This window comes from Priceomyces carsonii (genome assembly GCF_900007245.1).
Source record: "Priceomyces carsonii strain CBS4050 genome assembly, scaffold: Debaryomyces_carsonii_scaffold_7, whole genome shotgun sequence".
Lineage (NCBI taxonomy): Eukaryota > Fungi > Ascomycota > Pichiomycetes > Serinales > Debaryomycetaceae > Priceomyces > Priceomyces carsonii.
Window position 1 is genome coordinate 148,981 of NW_026946680.1, and position 12,061 is coordinate 161,041.

Sequence of the window (12,061 nt, forward strand, 5' to 3'; positions counted from 1 at the left end):
TTATTTACTTTTAGCTTTAAGAAATTCGATGTCGCCAGTATCAAACAGCAACGCTACTGAGATATTGAATCTGATCTTAGAGACGCAACCAATAGTGGACACACATAATGATTTCCCCTATTTATTGAGAGTTCAATTGAGAAATGAAATCGAATGTAATAAAAACTTTAAATTTGGTGAAAATCTCACTTCACATACAGATCTATCAAAACTTCGAAAGGGAAGGGTTGGGGTACAATTTTTCAGCTGTTATATTGACTGTCCAGAGGATAATTATGCTTACTCCGACTTCAACTTAAAGAATTCTATGGTCAGGGATACTCTTGAGCAAATTGATGTTACTGGGCGTCTTGTAAATAATTTTTCCAGTGACTTGGTTTTTGTTCAGACTGCTGACGATGCATTGGCTGCCTACAAAAGTGGTAAAATAGCAATTGCATTGGGAATTGAGGGCTTACATCAAGTGGATACATCTTTAGCAGTTATAAGACAATATTATAAACTTGGAGTTAGATATGCAACCTTGACACATACATGCGATAACCCATTCGCTACTTCTTCAAGTACTGTCTTTCACGGCAAGAAGGATAAGGGTTTGAGCTCATACGGAGAATCTGCAGTGAGAGAAATGAACAGGCTAGGGATGATGGTGGATTTATCGCATGTTAGTTATAACACTGCAAAAAGAGTTTTGAAGATATCTCAAGCTCCTGTTATCTTTTCTCATTCGTCTGCCTATTCTTTGAACTCCCATGAGAGAAACGTGAAAGACGATGTTTTAATGGACGTTGCAAAGAATGGAGGTGTCGTTCAAGTTAACTTCTTCCCTGATTTCATTGCTCCCAAGGATGGCCTGCGTGCAACCATCAATGATGCTGTTAATCATATCTTTCACATTGCTAATGTAGCTGGCTGGCATTGTGTAGGTTTCGGCTCAGATTTTGACGGGATACCGTATGCTCCCTCTGGATTAGAAGACGTATCGAAGTATCCAGATTTGATATATAAATGCATACAAAGAGGCGCTAATTCTGAACAGATTGAGGGCCTTATAGGAGGCAATTTATTTAGGGTATGGAAAGAATGCGAGGCAGTCGCTACTAAGTTGCAAGAAAAGAGTGAGCCTATCGCGGAAAAGGAGTGGCAAGATCGCAAATGGGAAGTGCCTGAAAGTGCAAAGGAAATGTCTGAGCTCTACCCAGGCTCCAAAAACCTCCACGATGATTCTACTTCGTGGAAAAAGAAATATTTTGATTAAATAGCGCCATAAAAATATAAAGCTAGCTATTTCTAATATAAATTGTAATCTTTAATCTTTTCTAGAGCTCCCTTAGCCTGCGTATTTATTTACCTCATATGTCAACAGGCGCTCTTGTTATTACTTTGTAATTTGTAGACAATCGGTACTCATTTCTTTTTAGAGTCGACAGACTATTCGTGCATTCATTATCGGAAGCGACTTGTTATTGGCCACTACTTAACATTGTTCAAAAAGCATTATGATGGTGAATACTCATCACTAAGTGACCTGTGATCAGCAATCTTCCCGTAGCTGTACAACAAACTCAAGTGAGATCCAGGGACAGAACAGATGACTTTTTCCTAATCCTCATGTTTTCTATGACATATAATATTTTCATTCTTAAATGGCATTCTGTAAGTAACTTTAGAGTTGTCATCATTATAATTCCTCCTCTCCATATGTATAGCTTCTGGCAATTTTTACCTCAACTCAATTTAGATGTGAGTAAATGTTCAGCTGATTGGCTAGACCCCACAGCTTCTATGATTCTTTTAGGAAGGTCTTCTATTTCACATTGAGAGCGAGCGACCATCACTGCCTTACCTATTCTCCGGGCCAAGGAAGTAGAACTTTTCACAGTTTGATTATAGACTCGTTCTAGATTCAGGGAGTTATTTATGGTTCCCACATTAACGCTAGAATTAAGCATCTGTGGAGAAGTTTTCTAGTTTCATATCAGTCGGTGAGCCTCTGAAGCCTACATTCACAACTTTGTAGTTCCCATTATGGGCTTGTTTTCTTTAATTTCTGGATCAACTAATCGATTACATACTCCATTAGGAAACATATCATTCAATTGAAAATATGATCCACTAGGATCCCATCCTCCCCTATAATATAATATGTAACCACCTATAGCTATATAATTAAGATCAGCTTCGGTAATCATGTCTTCTTTGTATTTATTCACATTATCTAAAATGATCAATACTTCTCCAACCACTTTCTTTTCGAAGATTCAAATAAGGAATTCTTCAAGACTCTCTCATTTGAAGTTTCATATGCTTCGATTTGGAACGACGCTGTCAATGTCTTTTTATCTCTATTATTACCTCATTAGGAATACGATAAATTTTTGTGTCAATATATGACAACTATCTTGTATCTTTGCTCTTAAAGACAAGTATAACAATTAGTAAAGTTTTGTATTAGTATGAATCATCACATTGTGCTCTTAGTCTGTTTTTTTATCTCTTGTCGTATAGGATGGAATATATGATTTCCGAATCTTTTATTCTGTCAATTCCAACACAATTGCAAGTTAAAAAATGTTTACTTTTTTATTGAGAGTTTTTCAGACATATATACAAGAAGTATTGAACGCTAACTATTTACTTATTCTATACTTTGATTGAACGGTGACTAAATTGTTCTATTTTTTGTAAAGCTTATCCATAATTTTGTCGAGCAATATAAAAATTATCAAGAAAGAAGGAAATCCATAATGACCCTCTGTACACTTTCCACAAACATAAAGAAGAAAGAGTGAGTCAGATAAAACTTCGACGTAATAGCGATATAGAGTTGTAAATTTAAACCATTAAACATCAACTAGAGTTATAAAAATCTATAGGTTTTGTTTTTCAGAAGAGTACGTGAAAGCAAGCTAGTCATGATAAAGAAGCTAAGACTAGTTAATTTTCGATAACAAAGACAATATAAAAGATAATTAACTAAATCTGAGTAGAAAATTGGACAATATCAAACCTTTCCTGTATCAAGAATCTCAATCTGTTCTGCATCAGATTCGCTTGTATCATCTTTTTGAAACGTAATTGCATTTTCACCATCTCCAAACAAACTAGCAATTTCCTCCAAATCTAGACCTTTAGTCTCCACGAAAACAAAAAAAATCAAAGGAATAAATACCAAATTCCACGCCCCATTCAAAAGATAAAAATTTCCTCTCATATTTGCCATCCCTATAGGTAACATGAAATTTAAGAAAACCCCCAAACCGTTATCAAATATTTCAAGTACAGTTATACCAACAGCTCTCGTTCTTTGTGGGTAAATTTCAGGTGTATAGAGCATCAATAGTGGTGTGAAGCAGTAAGAATAAAAGCCCGAAAATATAAACATCATTGCAATCGCACCATATTGGCCAGAAGTATTACTGCTTTTGCCATATACCTTCACTAACGCCCCAAGAATAAATAAAGATATTATTTCACCGGTCATTGCAATGAGTGCTTGAGGTTTTCTGCCAATGATATCAAAAGTTATACAGCCAATAATGCAAGCAAAGAGGCAGAACCCGTTACGTATAATAGCTACCTTTAATTGAGTAGACACCAGGGTGATTCCTGCTTGCTCCAACAATGTAGTAATGTAGTACGTAGCAATTGATGAACCTGAACCTTCCACACAAGCCGCAACTATAAAATTAATTAGGATACGCCTCAAGTTAGCCTTAGAGGAAAATGCTTCTTTCCACACAGATTCAGTCTCGTATACAGTTCTCTCAACAACAATAGCATTCTTAACAGCTTTTATTTGCTTACTAGCAACCTCAGCTTCACCATCAGCAATCCTCGTGAATATATCTAATGCTTCCTCTTCACGCCCCTTGGAGACCAACCATCTTGGGGATTCAGGAGTGAATAGTAAAGCGAGAGCACTAATTATACTAGGACCAAATTGCACAATCAAAGGCGCTCTCCAACACCAATTACTATTTATATTTCTTGTTCCATATGTTACACCGGCGGCAATCAAAGCACCAACGTAATAACAACTATGGAATGCCCCCATAATTACTCCTCTATGATTAGAGGGCACAATTTCGGCAACCAAAGGAGGCGAAGAGCTAACGACAAGACAATTACCTGCTCCCGACACAATTCTTCCAACAACAAATTGAGCGAGTGCTCGTGGACCACCGTAATGTATACCCGAAGTGCACTGTATCAAGACACCTAATATCATTATGAGATTAGCTATCAAGATAGAGGTTCTCCGACCACACCGATCCAACAAGATACGTACAAATGGCATCGATAAAAACGCTCCTATGAAAATAGAAGCATTTATCAAGCCGTTGGTACTCGGAGTTATCTCGAAGTAATCGTTGAAAGTCTTTAACCCGACGACTGTTCCCATAATCGACATCTCCATCCCTGAAGATGTAGGATTGGTAATGGCAGTACACCAAGAGCTAAAAATAATTCCACTTTTAGTCTTTGCTGTGTACCTACTCGTTAAGTCCATATTGGAAGTTATAGTCCACTATTGTATTACTCCTGAGTTATCTTTGAAGTTGCAGATTAAGGAACATTGAAAGTCACATATATTTTATATAGATGTTTTAAGTTAATTTGAGATAATCTTATCTGAAAGGAAGGCTGTTACGGGCCGAAATCTAACTGTCTTATCAAGTTTTTATTATGGTGGTAAAAATGCAAAATATCGATGTTTGACTGATCGCCATGGGCAACGTTGGCCGCCGGGCAACGTTGGCCGCCGGGCAACGTTAACCATCTGTCAAAAATCCAAAATAGGAAATGAGATTGGCGATAATTATTCTCGAACACTTTTACTTAATATCTATATTTTTCAAGCACTCTCTTAGTGGTAATAGAATGAGCAACTAGAGCGACATACTAATGGGCGTTCCATTCAAAATTCTTGATTGGAAAGCAAAAGTAGCCAACAAAAGAGAATCTTTAAAAATCCCTTCTCAATGGAGACTTGATTCACGTTATCTAGACCTCATTAATGAGTCGTCTACAGTATCTGTAACGAATGTTCCAAGAGAATGTGGTATTTTGACACAAAAAGAGTTGGAAATCACAGAAATTAAAGCGTCTTGCTTATTAAAGTTGTTAATTTCTGGTAAATTATCGAGTTATGAAGTAACATTGGCTTTCTGCAAAAGAGCAGCTATAGCACATCAACTAACTAATTGCTTGGCTGAATTTTTTCCAGAAGAAGGCCTTCAATTAGCCAGAGAAATAGATGAAATATTTATAAGATCTGGGAAGCCAGTGGGAAGGTTGCATGGTTTGCCAATTTCTTTCAAAGAAATTTTCAATATATCAAATCATGAAACCACTTTTGCATACGTCTCCTATATTGGCAATATTAAAAATGAAGACGGCCTTGTTGTAAAATGCATCAAAGCAGCAGGAGGGGTCCCTTTTTGTAAAACTAATATATCCCAAGGATGTTTGATTGTTGAAGGTATGAATAATGTCTTCGGTACGTGTTTGAATCCTAACAACTTATCTTTAACAGCAGCAGGTAGCAGTTCGGGAGAAGGTGCCTTGGTTAGAATGAAAGGTTCTCCTTTAGGAATTGGAACAGATGCTGGCGGAAGTATTAGGCTTCCAGCTCATTCTAATGGTGTTTTTGGGTTTATGCCATCCACAAACAGAATTACCAACTCAGGCATCGGTGATGGCGCAGGGCCACTTACTTGGGTGCTGTCTCAAATTGGACCTCTAACAAACGATGTAAAGATGATTGAAACTTGGTTCAAAGCAATGTTGGATTATAAGATGGAGGATTATGATTCATTTTGCTACAAGGTTCCCTGGTGTGATGTTGACCTTCGTAACCAAAGATTGGTAATAGGTGTAATTTTTCAAGATAATGTGGTTGAGACAACACCAGCAATGCTCAGATGCTTGCAAGAGGTCGTGCTGAAAATGAAGAGGGCTGGTCACTTGATTATAGAAATTGATGTTGGTGAGTTACACAGAAAGATTACTGAGACAGTATTTCAAATGTATGTAAGTACTGGTATTCCATCTTATCGTAATGCAATTGAGGCTAGCGGGGAGCCATGTATTGCACGCTGCTGTGGCTCTGAATGTAAAAGTGCAATGAGTTTGCAGCAGGTTTACTCTTTAGATACTCAAGCTAGAAAATTATGTGAAGAATACCTTCAGAATGTATTCACAAAGAATAATCTACATGTGCTTCTCACACCTTCGTCACCAAATCCCCCAGCTCCACATGGGAAGTACTCGACCAATTCTCTAAGTGCTGTTTATAATTGTTTAGGTTATCCTGCCGGTGTCGTACCCACAGGTTTTGTCATTCCAGAAAAGGACAAACCAACTGAAATGTATCTCTCTAGCGGGGTTCATCCAGACCTTGATATTTTAGAATTGTTCCCTTACGATTACTACGACAAGTACGTGAAAGAGGAACTATATACTGACATAAATAAGTTCAAGAATGCGCCACTTAGCATCCAGATTGTTGGTAGAAAATTTACTGATGAATTTGTGATCAAAGTGATGGAACTCATTGCTGAACTTTTCTGAGATAGGTGTTATTCAAGATTCATGAGTTCATTCTTTGTCCGACGAACATCCCTTTTCTATTTAGCTTCATTTATTAGTCAAGATATATGTGACTTTATTAACTAAGTAGTGTTTAAGGGAAAACCATTATGATAGGCAAATAAGAAGTTTTCATCTACCATTTTTCCTTTCTATTTACTCTTATTTACGACCTACATTGCATAGATAAAATGCTTGTATTTTATCTTCTTCATCTGATCCCTCAAACCATATAACTCTCACAATAATTTATTATTTGCATCTAACTTGCTCTTTCATTGAGACGAGTCTTAAGGCTCAGAAAGACTAAGATTTAAATATTATATCATTGGAGCCTTATCTCTTCGATGTCTTATTCGGCAATTGTAAGATACTTAAACATACCGTGAGGAAACTTTTCAAGATGCCCCTCATAGACCACAGAACTATTCAAAAGGTTCTCTGTTAATTAAAGTAATATTTTGCGGAAGTAGATAAATGGCTACTTGCACAATTAAGATCATTAAAGTCTAAGGCTATTCTTATTTAACGTTTTATTCATCCATTTTTTTAACGTCTACACATAATCTTGTATCACTAAAGCCGAAACAAAAATCTTCCTTAATCTTACGGAGTGACCACTTCGGATATGGAAGCTCTTTAGTGGGAAAGCGAGCTTAAGGGCAGCTTTTCAGATCGTTAAATATTTTCTGTAAACTTTGGCTATTCTTCGTGAATAATTAATTCACAAATATAAATAAAAGAAGAGGGAATATAAGAAATTGAAGACATGCTCAATGACCAAAGATTCAATCAAGATTTTGGAAATATACAATGATTTGCCTAATCTAGATCCATTTCAATCAACAAATCAATTCGGCTGTGACAATTCATTTTGCAGGAATTTATCATTGGTAAGCCAATCCAAGAAATCATCTTCCATTCCATAGTTTACCAACTCATTGACAGCATTCTTGCTTTCAGAGGCAGGATCTAAATTTTCGTTCTCCATGACAATCTCCTCGACGCTTTGTTTCTTGGTATTATCAATAATTCTCAATATCTTTTCATATCTCAATAATGCTAACTTCAGAATCATTGATAGTCTAGCGATCAACTCTAAATGACTCTTAAATTCGTAAACGATTGTGCTCCAGGAGTTATTCATCCCACTAGCAACATAGAATGCTAAGATAGTTGATCCAATAATACTCAAGTTCAAGCGAGAGTAACTCCACCAATTAGTATTTAGTTGCCCAATTTCAATCCCGCTTAGAATTTTATTAAACTCTTGAATGGTTGAATAAAAAATAGAATTTGCAGACGAGAAACAATCTTTGGTGGAATTTAAAAGATGCTTGCAACAAGATGCTATTATCGCAACTTTAGCAATATGAAGTGAAATCCAGGACCCACCAAGTGAGGGATGTGGTCTGCTCTTCGGAAAATAAACTTCTTCTATAGACTTGGTTTCAGAAATCGTTTGCATTCCTACTGTCATGATTTCATTAGGCTCTTGTGGGTCATTGAGTATCTTCCGTACAGAGAAGAAATTATTCAATATCTTACTGATAACTGTCGTTAAATGAGCCATTGCAATCACTAATGCGACTCCCTGAACATAAGAAGAAGATATATCAGATGTCATTTCGTGTCGATCATTTAGAAAATCATCCTTGGTGATTATAGCGACATTGAAATCGTCATCATGAATATGACTTGGTCTTGATAAGCCAAAACTATCCCACTTGTCCTGAATAAAAGTAGCCCACCAAAGACGTCTACGGAGTCGCTTTTCCCAGATAGGTATGTCCCATAATGTCGGATCAAGGTGGAGCCCAAGTTGCTGGCATATCGCTACTAGTGAAGAAGTAAACAACCAGTCATGCGGACTGTTAGCATCACGAATTAATATAGGATAAAATTGGAGATGTAGAAGTGTAGCTTGCACCGTCTGTAAAGTTGCGCTACTAAACTCTAAAGGTAGAGAGCGTATAGTAAAGTCGCGAAGTAAATATTCTTGTCGAGATGTCTCTTCTCCTATATTTAAGTGTTGTAGTGCTTTAACGTAAACCGACGAGAGCAACGTTGAGCATGTTCTTTGATTGAAGAAGATACGTTGATTTATTATTGGAAACGAAGGGTTGATATTCTCAAAAAACAAGCCAATAAGACGTGCCAGAAAAGGGTATATCACTGAATTTACTTTTGCACAATTGTATCTATCAGGCACTGGATCGAGATACTCTGTGGGACATAATGAAAAATATATTGGCTGACTTTTTGAAGGAGCTCTGTAGTTAGAAGTATCGTATATATTTAATCCTTTCAAAATCCAAGGATCAATGTCTCCTGTAAAGCCTAGGAAAAGGCTTGTTCTACCATGGTGTCTATCTAAGGTGTTATCGTCATTAGATTCACTAATTGTAGGAGCCACCAAATGCAAAGACGATTTATCAGGTAAAAAATTCTGGATCTCCAATCTTTGAAGTAGCGTATCGAAAACAGGTTTATCATTCATAGGAATTTGTTTTCCTCTTCTCACCCTTTTCAAGGGTGCTAGTTCATAAGTACAGTTCAATTTGCGGACTTTGCAAGTTGAACAAGCTTCATCACCTTGACGAAAGCAGGCAATTTTTCGCTTACGGCAAGTATCGCATGGTCTTACTTTTCTTGATCTGTATTTCCTTGCTTGTTGATCATCTTGATGGGGAGCTACTAGCTTCATAGTCCAAAAGAAACTATAAGTGTAGTGATAATTATTTGCTCGACTAGTTAATGTTTCGAAGTTAAATTATAGTCATATCTGTTTGATTTTACTCTTATCTCAAAAGTGAGTTGAGATGTTGTGTTAGAAGCCCTGTTGTTACCGGACTTCAGACGAAAATACTTTACTTCATTTCTCAAAGATCTACACGATAATCGTATTACATTTCCTTTTTCATCGATTCTTCTTTTGCCCAATATGCCTAAAGATACTTTTGAAGTTCTGTTACCCAGGGCCAATGGAACTATTTTTTTAAAAATACTCGATAGATAGAAGTTGCCCGTGAGTTCTTTGCCCGCGCGCAACTTCCCATTAAGAAGTATATTTACAGTATGAGTAGTCTAAACTATAGGAACATATAAAGTGCTCCAATTTGCAATTTCTAAGTCATTAGTCACGATGAATTGAGCATTGAGACAAAAACCACACAATTCAAATGTCTGCTACTACTCTTGCTACTGCTGCTGCCTGTCTTGGAATTTCTTCAAAATCGCCAGAGGATTTACCATATGAGAGATTCAAAACTCTCAAGCAAAAATGTATCAAACCCCAAAACTATGATGCTGTGAGGGCCTCTTGGAAAAGGCTACTTATTTCTATGTCAAAAGAACTTGATAAGATTTCAGGTGAAGACTATATCCCACAAGTCAATTTCGAGGACATTATCGCTAACAATTTGCAAATACCGCCAAAGACAGTAGAGGATTTAAAGAAAAAAGGTTGTTTGATAATTCGTGACCTAATTCCTGATAAAGAAGCTATTGGATGGAAAAATAGGATTTTAGACTACTTTGAAAAGCATGGAGATATCACTGGGTCTCCCGAAAGTGGTCCAAGTAACTGGTACGTTCACTGGTCTCAATCGCAAGTTGAAGCAAGAGCACATCCTCGAATGGTTCAATTGATGAAAGCAGTAGGAGATGTGTATTCTAACGTTAACTCAGATGATCCTATTGATATGATGTCCCAAGTCGTTTACGCTGATCGGGTTAGGGTTAGATCACCTGGTAAACAAGTGACTCTCAACTTACACGCTGACAGTAGCAGCATAGAGCGTTGGGAAGACGATGGGTATCGTGATGTTTATCGTGAGATTTTTGAAGGAAATTGGGAACAATGGGACCCGTATGTAATCAACAAGCGCCTTCTATCTATTCAAGATCTTTACGAAGGTGTTAGCGCCAATGGCTCTACTTGCAGTGTTTTTAGATCATTTCAAGGTTGGCTAGCGCTCAGTGATGCCAAGAGTGGTGAAGGTACTATCAGATTTTTGCCTGATTTGAAACATGTGATACCATATATCTTGCTAAGGCCCTTCTTCTGGAATGATATAACTGATGAAATTGATGTTACCAGTACGAAGTTTCCTGGTGCAACTCCGGGCTCTGGCCAATTCATGGCTTATGATGAGGGTTTGTTTCCACATTTGAAACACAATAAATCTGTAGTTGGAATTGCAGATGTGAAGCCTGGAGATTTTGTATTGTGGCATGCAGATCTTTTACATGAAGTTGACAAAGAACATAATGGTGCTGAAGATTCCAGTGTGATGTTCATCGCTCATACACCTCTCTGCGAATATAATATTCAGACTTTGTTGAATAGTAGAGACGCTTTTTTAAACGGCTTAAAACCTAAAGACTTCGTCTATGAGTTAAAGTATGGACCAGATGAAAGTTTGTATGAAGATCGAGGTAAACAGGAAAACATTTTGTCAGATGAAGGGTTAATGGCTTTGGGCTTGAAAAAATTTAATGTCGATGAAGAGAACATCACTTCGGGTCAAAAGAAAATTCGAAAACTAGCTAATAGTATTCTCTTTCCAGAAAAAGAACAAAAACGTAATTAATTCCTTTGAGGATTGAATGGTATCATGACACAATTGCTTGAAATATGGGTACATTTGTAGCAAACTCCAAATGTCAAAGAAACTGTCTACAGAGTTTAAATCATAGGGGAACTAGACTTGGCAGGCACTTTGTGATTTTATAAAGTAGTGGTCTGGTAAAGTAATTTCTGTAACGGTGCTCAATTTTTTAAATAGCCCCCCGAGTTTGACTCATTTTCCAATTTATTGTCTGCATGACAATACTTTTTACAAACGAAGTCAGATGTTAATAATCTTTGATAGAAGTTTTGTTCGAAAATATGAAATAAAGGGAGGTATTAAGTGATTTCCTTGTTTTTTATTTCTCTTTCTCTACGCGTCTACTATAATTTTAAGGTACGAAAAGATAAATTAAGAGTAGGCATGGTTCCTGAATGTTGATACTATTTTATCTCTATTATTACCCATTTAGGAAACAAAACCGACATGTGAATGTTCCTTGTATAATTACTCTTAAAGTCAAATAGAACATTCAGAATAGTTTAGTCTTGTTAAGAACCTACAATTTCAACCCGTTGTATATTTTTGCATACTAGATGATGTTGCTTTTTTTCTCAAAAGGGGATAGAATGGAACCAAGAGGATTTCGTAAGAATCTAAATTTTTCATGAGCTCGCCAGTAGTTCCATCAAAAATCTAAGTGACCATTAGTATGCTTCGAAACATAATGAATAATGGCATCTGTATAATTTAAGAGCGGTTTTGAACTGAAGGTGACAAGGAAGTGTTGTCATGGGCTAGTAAATCTTAAACCCAACTTATTACCAATTGCAAGCTAAAAAAGTTTACCTTTTTATTGTTTACCTTTTTATTGATAAATTTTTTATACATAT

At 36.6% G+C, this 12,061-nt stretch overlaps 7 protein-coding genes across 7 annotated transcripts; 3 read left to right on the forward strand and 4 right to left on the reverse strand.

Moving 5' to 3' along the window:
* Nucleotides 1–28: 28 nt before the first annotated feature.
* Nucleotides 29–1,258, forward strand: PRCAT00005873001 (dipeptidase; the record flags this gene model as incomplete). The annotated part of the gene is made up of 1 exon (XM_062955979.1): nt 29–1,258. The coding sequence occupies one exon, from the start codon at nt 29–31 to the stop codon at nt 1,256–1,258; it is 1,230 nt and encodes a 409-aa protein (XP_062812528.1).
* A 469-nt stretch (nt 1,259–1,727) lies between these two features.
* On the reverse strand, nt 1,728–1,952 carry PRCAT00005874001 (uncharacterized protein; the record flags this gene model as incomplete). The annotated part of the gene is made up of 1 exon (XM_062955980.1): nt 1,728–1,952. The coding sequence occupies one exon, from the start codon at nt 1,950–1,952 to the stop codon at nt 1,728–1,730; it is 225 nt and encodes a 74-aa protein (XP_062812529.1).
* A 54-nt stretch (nt 1,953–2,006) lies between these two features.
* On the reverse strand, nt 2,007–2,192 carry PRCAT00005875001 (uncharacterized protein; the record flags this gene model as incomplete). The annotated part of the gene is made up of 1 exon (XM_062955981.1): nt 2,007–2,192. One exon carries the CDS (start codon nt 2,190–2,192, stop codon nt 2,007–2,009), a length of 186 nt encoding a protein of 61 aa, XP_062812530.1.
* An 812-nt stretch (nt 2,193–3,004) lies between these two features.
* On the reverse strand, nt 3,005–4,513 carry PRCAT00005876001 (uncharacterized protein; the record flags this gene model as incomplete). Its single annotated transcript, XM_062955982.1, has 1 exon — nt 3,005–4,513. One exon carries the CDS (start codon nt 4,511–4,513, stop codon nt 3,005–3,007), a length of 1,509 nt encoding a protein of 502 aa, XP_062812531.1.
* A 395-nt stretch (nt 4,514–4,908) lies between these two features.
* On the forward strand, nt 4,909–6,576 carry PRCAT00005877001 (uncharacterized protein; the record flags this gene model as incomplete). Its single annotated transcript, XM_062955983.1, has 1 exon — nt 4,909–6,576. The coding sequence occupies one exon, from the start codon at nt 4,909–4,911 to the stop codon at nt 6,574–6,576; it is 1,668 nt and encodes a 555-aa protein (XP_062812532.1).
* Nucleotides 6,577–7,444: 868 nt separating this feature from the next.
* PRCAT00005878001 (uncharacterized protein) lies at nt 7,445–9,301 on the reverse strand (the record flags this gene model as incomplete). Its single annotated transcript, XM_062955984.1, has 1 exon — nt 7,445–9,301. The coding sequence occupies one exon, from the start codon at nt 9,299–9,301 to the stop codon at nt 7,445–7,447; it is 1,857 nt and encodes a 618-aa protein (XP_062812533.1).
* Nucleotides 9,302–9,776: 475 nt separating this feature from the next.
* Nucleotides 9,777–11,189, forward strand: PRCAT00005879001 (uncharacterized protein; the record flags this gene model as incomplete). Its single annotated transcript, XM_062955985.1, has 1 exon — nt 9,777–11,189. The coding sequence occupies one exon, from the start codon at nt 9,777–9,779 to the stop codon at nt 11,187–11,189; it is 1,413 nt and encodes a 470-aa protein (XP_062812534.1).
* Nucleotides 11,190–12,061: the final 872 nt, after the last annotated feature.